The sequence below is a fragment of the Eurypyga helias genome, unplaced genomic scaffold (genome assembly GCF_000690775.1).
Source record: "Eurypyga helias isolate BGI_N326 unplaced genomic scaffold, ASM69077v1 scaffold19315, whole genome shotgun sequence".
In the NCBI taxonomy this organism is placed as follows: Eukaryota; Metazoa; Chordata; class Aves; order Eurypygiformes; family Eurypygidae; genus Eurypyga; species Eurypyga helias.
The window spans coordinates 1-8537 of NW_010252265.1; the positions used below are offsets into that span (position 1 = coordinate 1).

General features: G+C 40.8%; 1 protein-coding gene across 1 annotated transcript in view; it reads left to right on the forward strand.

Moving 5' to 3' along the window:
• Positions 1–4420: 4420 nt before the first annotated feature.
• PITPNC1 (phosphatidylinositol transfer protein, cytoplasmic 1) overlaps positions 4421–8537 on the forward strand; it is a gene marked incomplete at its 5' end in the record, with an annotated part of 42058 nt that continues 37941 nt past the window's right edge. The window contains 2 exons of the mRNA XM_010152317.1: positions 4421–4569; positions 8434–8522. Coding sequence (XP_010150619.1) covers positions 4421–4569; positions 8434–8522 — 238 coding nt within the window. The remainder of the gene's footprint in view (positions 4570–8433; positions 8523–8537) is intronic.

An 8537-nucleotide genomic window follows, 5' to 3' on the forward strand; every position in this document is an offset into this window, starting at 1 on the left:
CCACCCCACCCCCCACCCCCTACTCCCCAAGAACACCAGAAAAGTGATTCTGGTCTCACTTAAAATTTTAAACAAAATCAGATTGACCATGACTATGCTGTTGCTAACATAAACCTTGGTGCTTGTATGACTAAACTCCCAGTGTGCAAACACCATCAGCCTGTTGAAGGAAAAGAGAAGTCACCACTGGGACAAAGCTGGACTCATTAGGAGTTGAGAAACATCAAGCCTACTACCAAAGATATGTAGAAATATCCTTAGAAATCTCCAACTCCACATTTAGTGCATTTGTTTGCTGAAGTTCTTCCTTTGATATTGAAGACATTTTCCCCTGTTAAACTGAAGAGTTTTCAAAGAGCTTTTCTCCAGAGCCAAATCAGATCAGGTGCCTCTGTGTGAAGTTTTACTGACTTCCTTGAAACAGTATATGGCCTTGGAAAATTTCCTTAGAGCTAAGAACACGGAAATACACATTGTGATGGAGCAACATAAATAATAGTGGCACATCAGTTTACCCTTGCAGGAATAATGAGTGTTGTTTTATTTCTCCACAGTATCAGTAGGAACTTAGAAAAAGCTGTGACTTTTTTAGCAGGCATTACAGTTTCAGTAAGTTCTAAAAGACACGTCTTTGCTTTGGATTTTATTCATGTAAATATAAACATACACCTTTAAAAAAGTTATTTTATCTGAAGTAATAGCTGTGTACCCTCTGGTTTAGTAAAGTACTATAATTTTGGTGGTTAACTCTTTTTCATCCTTCTCTAGAATGATACTAAAAATTTAAAAAACAGATAAAACCAGATGAATAGCACCCAACTGACCCAACTACGTTAAAGGACTTGCAAAAGTACGTTTATTTTGCAGAATACAGCTGTTTTCTAGCAGGACTGCACAGTCATTTCAGTAGTTATGGAAGGTGGATATTTCCACTTGACTGGTGTCAGATCCGTAGGTGTGGGAGGTTGTCGCCTGGGGAGAGGCGAGGAGCAGGAGATTCCTACAGAAGAGCTGTCCAGCACCAGTCTCGCTTTGTTTTCCTCAGCATCTTCTGTGTGAGAAGTGCTGCGCTGAGCTGACTTGAATACCTTCTGTGAGATCTTAGGTATTACTGGAGTGAGTGTGATTTTGAGTCTCATCGGCGAAGTAGAACCTTTCTTTAAGCACTGACTGTGCAACACCTGTAAAGCAATTTCTGCTTGACAGCACTGATCATCATCTGAAGCGTGCAGTGGGTACGCAGCTTAGCCACGCTTAACCGTGTACTCAGGTTGATTTACAGGCTTTGTGATTTCATATTTTGCTAGCATTTTACAGTGGTACATGTCCATGAAAGAACAATCTCTCTTAGCAAAACATGGTGGTGTTATAGGTGGATATCTCTGATACATGATGCTGGAGTAAATGAATCCTTTAGCCCAGCCCCATTGTTAGTTGTCAGTGTGAATGTACATTGGTTTTGATGTTTCTGAGCCAGTATTTCCAGCAAAACCAGAGAGGTCTCTATTTAACCATTAAGACTGAGAGCAAAATTGCAAAGGACTGTGTGGAATAGGAAGTCATAGCATGCAGTGATACGTGCAATCGTGAAACGCTTTCCAGAGATGTCCATGGCAACTAAAATCATAACTTTATGGGGTAACAAAGATCTCAATAGAAGGATCGGCTTTGTGGCGATTTGTAGTTTCCCTCCCCTTTCCTCACCTAACCTTTAATGTTCCACAGGCTATAAATTACTGATGTCTTTCTTTCCATTAGGAGATAAGCACCTTATCACCTCTCCTCTTTTCTAACATCCTTATCACTCCACAGGCAGTAAGCATCTTTACTCTCAGGTGGTCTAATTGGTACATATCTAATTAAAGGCAAAGCATCTTTCCTCAACTTGCATGCAGCTTCGAAGTATGTAGCTTTGATTTCACACCTTAAAACAGCTTCATGTGCCTGAAAGTTCTCATTTTTCCAAGTGTACTGGTTGATCAAATAAAGTATACCACCTCTGTCCACAAACTTCGCCTTGCCCATGTACCAGTGCGTTCACTTGTTGTTAGTGAAGAAGAGAAGACAAGTTTTCATGGAACTAGTTAAAAAGTATGTGTGAGGACTGCAGCCTTGAAGATTAGGACAAAATGATGATGAGACAGATGATGAGACAGAAGATGATGAGAAGATGACTAAAGATGATGAGACAGAGAAGAAAAGGATTCAGTAAAGACTAAGATTGATGACTGGATTAGCAAAAAAAAAAAGAAAATTTAGGGCTTATCTCCTAAGTGGGGACATTTTGTGTGTAAGAGGTACCAGAGATGAGACAGCTGACTGTATAGGCAGGACATAGTGCCAGCATCAAACTGTTTAAAGAGCATTATTCTACTTATCGTTTTAGTGGACGTCTTAGGAACTTTTCTGTGGAGTGAGAGGATAGATTGTCCAAAGTTATATGGGCTATAAAGAGAAAGAATGATCATTCTAATTGGAAAAAAAAAAAAGGCCATCAGTTCTCACCAATTAAGAGGAGAAAGGAGAAGAAACATTATACACATAACACTGACATTTCTAGGCACTTCTAAGTTGTGTAGCCAGCACTTATCCAGATATTTACCCATGTTTTATTTAAATGTTACAAGGGTCACACTTTCACAATGAATTGACCTGACCTGTGTGACACTCGGCAGTTTTATGACAACCGTACATATTTCTTTTTTCTCTCAAAGTCTAACTAGTTCCTACAATTTTTAACATTGGGTTATGCTCTTCACTGTGAGGACGTGTTTGAAGGAAGGTAATAGGAAAATATCCACTGAAATTACCTAATTAGATTAGAAGAAAAGAAAATAGATCCAAGGTTCCTCATTCCACACGCCCCCAGAGCACCCTTTTCCCCTTAAAGAACCTTTTTGTAAACTTGAGGCATTTTTAGCACTTTGGAGTTACCAGCTGAAAGGCATTTTTTTGGTGCAAATCATTTGCCTCACTGTTGTAGTGTGCGGCTGGCAAGGAAGCAGGAGGTGTCTGTTCCACACTAGGAGAAGCGAAATCCCTGTTCCCTAAGTGAATGATCCAGCAAGATGCGAGTTCTGAGTTTCTTACCTTCTTGGGGGCTGCCTGCAAGGGGAATGACGTGGGGTTATGCGGCATTTAAAGAACTTCTGTGGGGATCCCTCCATGATCCGATTCCTTATTGTTGGGTTTAGTTAGATTCCTGTTGGCAGTTGTTAATAAGGTCTGTGATGGTTTAGGATTTTTTTCTCAGCTAATTGCTCTTTTGATTTGTGCTTCATGAGCTTTTTAAAGTCTATGATAGGATTGCTGTTTATCATTTGAAATAACCACAAGAATCTTGTAGAGTTTTCTGAGGTCAGACTGTCACTATGTTTTTGTTTGCTTATGCTGAGCTAGTACTTGGCAGCTTGTGTAGTAGCTCAGCCATTCTCTAAATTAACAGGTGGGTCTTTGTATTTGAAGTGATTGATGTGATTGAAGTGATTAGCATGTATATGCCTAAATAAATTACTTCGGGGGAGAGAGAGATCCAAATGGAGAAAGCTGGATAGGTCCAAAGAAAGTTTGTTGTGAGAACCAGGGTATGTCCAAGAATGTGCAAAGGACTTAAGTGAGGAAAAAATCTCTGACCAGAAAAATGTGTGGGAAAGTGCAATTTCACTTTAAAATCTTTGCTAATGAAGGTTCAAGAATGTACTTTTTGGTGTTTTTCTCTGGAGGCAAAAGCCCTGGTGCAGGTACAGACATACTGAGAAAAAATCAATTGCTGGTACAACAACTTATTTTGCTGTGATAGCAATGTTGTGTCAACCCTCCCGGGTTTTGGCTTCCAAAGTAACTGGAGAGCCTATGGAAAAAGGATTGTTTAAGTGCTTTAATTCATTTTAATAATATTGCCAAATCACTCATCTCAAACTTCTTTTTTGAAGGACTCTAGAGTCTACATGGTTTTTTTCTTAAGAGCTGGCACTCTTACTTCCGTGAATCAGCAATAGTTCTCTTGAATCTTTTTGCAGAGCTTCTTTATTTGGCATCATGTTGGCGTGACAGGAGAAGCCTGTCTCCCATAGAATTTTTAGAGTTCACCTGCTGGTTAAAATCCTTTTGCATGAAGCAGTAGATCACTTGTTTATTTATGCTTACATACTTACAAATACAGTCTAAAAATAGCAGGCTCGCCTGATCCTTTACATCTGTATACACACAGTGTTTGTTATTTTTTCCACAAGTGACACCTTGGACTTAATAAGATAATGGGAGAACCCCAACTCACGGGTATAAATGCAGCTGCAAATAATGTTTTTTGCCCTTGAACTACCTTCTGTTTGCACTTCCCGCTGTATCATTGTATGACATTGGCTGTTGGATACACGTGTGTTACGTAAAGCTGACACCTTGTTCTTGTTTTGCTCTGCAGTACCGAATTGGACAGCTGTACATGATAAGCAAGCATAGCCATGAGCAGAGTGACCGAGGGGAAGGTGTGGAAGTGGTGCAGAATGAACCCTACGAAGATCCAAACCATGGCAATGGCCAGCTAACAGAAAAACGGGTCTATCTCAACAGGCAAGTGGAATAAACCTGTTTCTATCAGCATGGGCTGTCATAACCATTTGCAGGGAATATCCCTTCCAGGTAATAGCCTTTCTGATTCAAGCAGAACATGTTCGTGTGAATACATGCCACTTCCTGGTAGCCACAGCAAGAAGGAAGGTGGCTTGATCAGTGGCTGGAAATAGGGGGCTTAGTCATCACTTCCTCTAGAATATCTTTTCTAAGAGAATGAATTATAACTTGAAGTTAAGGCTGTACCAAAAATCAGGACTTTTGTTTTCTTTTACACCTGTTTGCCATTCTGTTTTCCAAAATTTGGGGAGGGAACCAAAAAACTAAAGAACAGATCAACAAAACCCCACCCTCCAAAAAGACCCAAACTCAAACCACTAAAATGGTCCAAGGGTTCTCACTTCATAATAATGTCACAAAGCCAGTAACCCATTTTTGGTGGCAAGAGGCTTGCCTCAGCCGAGTTAATTGACGTTCTGAATGACCATTAGGCTTGTGCAATGATGACCTTCTGTCCCAAAATAAAAGGCTTAAAGACATGATGGAAAAAGTTGCTTGTTTCCCCAAAGTTCCATCACTTCTTAAAGTGAAATATGTGTCTCTTCCTATGGTGCAATTATATTGCTGAGGATCAGTGCCTCCACACACAAAGGCCCGAGATGTATTTTTATATATATATTTGTGTCCTATGAAATAGATTGCTCAATCTGTTTCTATTTTTACTATTTCTGAACTAATAGAATATCTCTGCTTTCCTGAAGTTCTTCTATTCCCTTGGGCCTGTTTCATTTTATTAAACTTATGCTCTGCAGCATTTCATAGTGGGCATAGAAACACTACAACTATTGCTTCTGCATTGCAAGTTACTCCTCCACTGCAATCCTGACGTAGCTAACCTTAACTCAGGCTAAATTGAATCACCAGTAATGTTGCACGCACGCACACACACGAGAGTCTAATAATATACATCTTAGCATCATTTAATATTATTGTGATGGTAACTGTTCCCTCACAGGCTAGATACAGGACTTGGGAAAAATCAATAAATGGGTTCCTGTTGCAGAGCTCCCAGAAGTTGTGGGGTTTTTTTAATGTTTCTGGATATTTCTTTCCTTCATGTTAAAAAGAGATAAGGCTTTAAGCACTGGAGAGCAGAGTCAGAAGTACCACTTTAGGGTAATTCATAATAACCGCCAGGGCTGTGTCCTAGGAAGCGTGTACGAGACATAGGTGGGAAGCGTGGAGTTTCTGGTAGGCAGGCAATGGAACGAAGGATCTCTTACCCAAAGACAGGTACGAACATTGACAAAGAATATCTGTGTGCCTACGACAACTGGGGAGGTTTTTGTAAAGCTATGGTGGATGTTTGAATTCAGGCTCGCCGAGTTCAATGACTGTCATGAATACTCCTTGATATCACCACCAGATTTGCTATTTGAGTCTGGTTTTGGTGTCACGATACCCCCAGATATTGCAGTATGACTAGAGCTTTGTGGAAAGGATTATCTGTTTTTCAGACAACTGTAGATTTTGCTGGGAGGCCAGGATTGCTCTGGAAGACCACTGAAAGAGACATGTGGCCCTACGAGATGTGCGGAAAACTTCTCCTCTGCCTGCATTTCTTGAGGAACAGGCACAGGTCTCTCCCTCATTTTTTTGTCTTCCAGGGTCCACCGCCCCAGTAAACTTGCCAGATTTGCTTCACATTCTTTTCCTCTGGCGTGATCTCTCCAAGAAATTTGAGCTTATATATTTGGTGATGGTTTCATGGAAAGTCTTTTGCATGGTTTTCATTTTTCTGGCCTGATAATACTTTAAATCTTGCAGAGGATCTTCTTGCTTACCATTCCAGCTTACCAGCTGGAATGCCTTTGAGAAAGACTTCCTCCCTGTGTGCTGAAAGACTGAACTTCACCTGGGGAAGGAAGAAAAAAAAAATGTAAAAAAGAGAATGTGATGCACAGATACCTGTGCTGCTAAAATAGAGATACTGTATTTTCTTTCTCTGAATGGGCCTTTGGAACTATTCATGTGTGTCTATGACTGTGACTTGCTGGAAACTCTGACTGTAGTGTGTGTTTTGCTCAAAAGATTGTTTTGGAGATGTGCGCTACTGGCAAAGACAGGAAGATGGGCAAAGATGTTAAAACCAACAGCAACCAAAAAAAGTGCAAAATGAGCAGTTGTATGTTAACAAAGACATTACTAGTAAAATTTTCTAGTGTCAGTGTAAGCCTTAGTTACATTCAGAGTTGTTTACTGCCTCTTCTCTCTTGCTGGAGCATTGTTTTCAGAAGCTGCAGTTCTGCACATCTGGCATTTATTATTTAGGCGTTGGAGTAGAGTTTAGCGGGGAGCAGTAAGGGAGGGAGCAGAGATAGTCATAAAAAGACCCTGACAGAGGCTGACAAAATAAGCAAAAGAGATGAGACAGTCAAGTCTTATGCAGTACGTAAAATGCTGCTTAAAAGACAGCACACGAGAAAGGTTTATGTAAAGAAAAGAATCTGGCTTTGAGCAATGTCATCAAAGAGCAAAAGTCAATGCACTTGACTTTGAGTCTTTAGACAGTGTACTATTTAGATAGTGTCTGCATTTTGCCTCTGGACAAATACAATATTTATGTGTAGCTGGATCATGGTTAAGTAAGCCTTAATGATCCAAACTCTGTATTTTCCTCAGAAATTTGCTATGTGGAAGGTTAATTTACATTCTGCAAACAGTTCTCTAAACATAACCACTTCAAACATTTACACTTGGACAACGGAAGTCTGAAAGCATCTGCGTCAGTGCGGTGAAGATTCTCTTCACTAGCCCAGCTTCCGCTGGGTCTCTGCAGTGCAGTGGTACTCCAGAGGTCTGCCTTCCTTCGAGTGACTGTGCAGCAGCTTTGTTACTGGCACCTTCAGGGGTTAGAACTGATGTCCTAAAGAAAGGCTTGAAAGATGAGTTCTCATGAACTTGCCTTATTTTTTAAATGTATGTTTGCTCATCACTTCTTGGGTACCCGGAGTGACCAGAGTCCTGGAAATGAGAGACCCGAGATCCATGGTAAAGAAAATGCTCCCACTCTTCCATAGTATTATCTAATGACCCTGGAATGATCTTTCCATGTGCTGTATCCGTGTCTTTCATTTCTGATTCGGCTGCTCTTGTACCATGGGACTGGTAAATTCTCTGGACAGATTGAGCTCTGAGCTATGACATCAGTTCCATTCATTCCCGTCTGTGATTTACTTTTCCCATCCGCGTTATGGAACTAATACCAGCCTCACGGGGGGGTGTTGAGTGATTTGTTAACTTTGTATTAAAGGCTTCCTACTCAAGAGCTGGGGTTGGTAGTCCCACTAGGCAAGTTGAATGTAAGGGTTTGTGTGCCAGCAGAGAAGGTGGAGGAAGAAGGAATAGTCTCCAAGAAGAAATCATGGAATTGGGATCAAATTGGGCTGAAATCACGAATTTCCTTAGGACGTCTTGTTAGAGAGTGCCTCCCTGTGGCTAAGAATACGGTGACACAGGTCACCTTGTACGGTCTGACCTGCTGAGTTCATCCGTGCCCAAATGTCAGAGGCCATAAATTCTTGAAATCTGCAACCTCAATTTAAATCCAATGGGAGGATATTGCAGCGGCACCACGCTGCTCGCTGTGGGAGGGGGACGGACAGACTTGGTTTCATGCATGCGTGTGGAGAAAGCGGTGACATAATGCATAGTCATGAGATGCAAATACCGTTGTGAAGTCTTGGAATCGCTGTATCCTGTGAAATACCTCCCATACAATGAGCACCTTTGGAAGCATCTTCTTTCCTACAATCCTCCTAAATCAAAACATATTCTAATTTTGTATTTTCTTTTTATTTTCAGCAAACTGCCTAGCTGGGCTAGAGCAGTTGTTCCCAAAATATTTTATGTTACAGAGAAGGCTTGGAATTATTATCCTTATACGATCACAGGTAAGGAATGAAGCA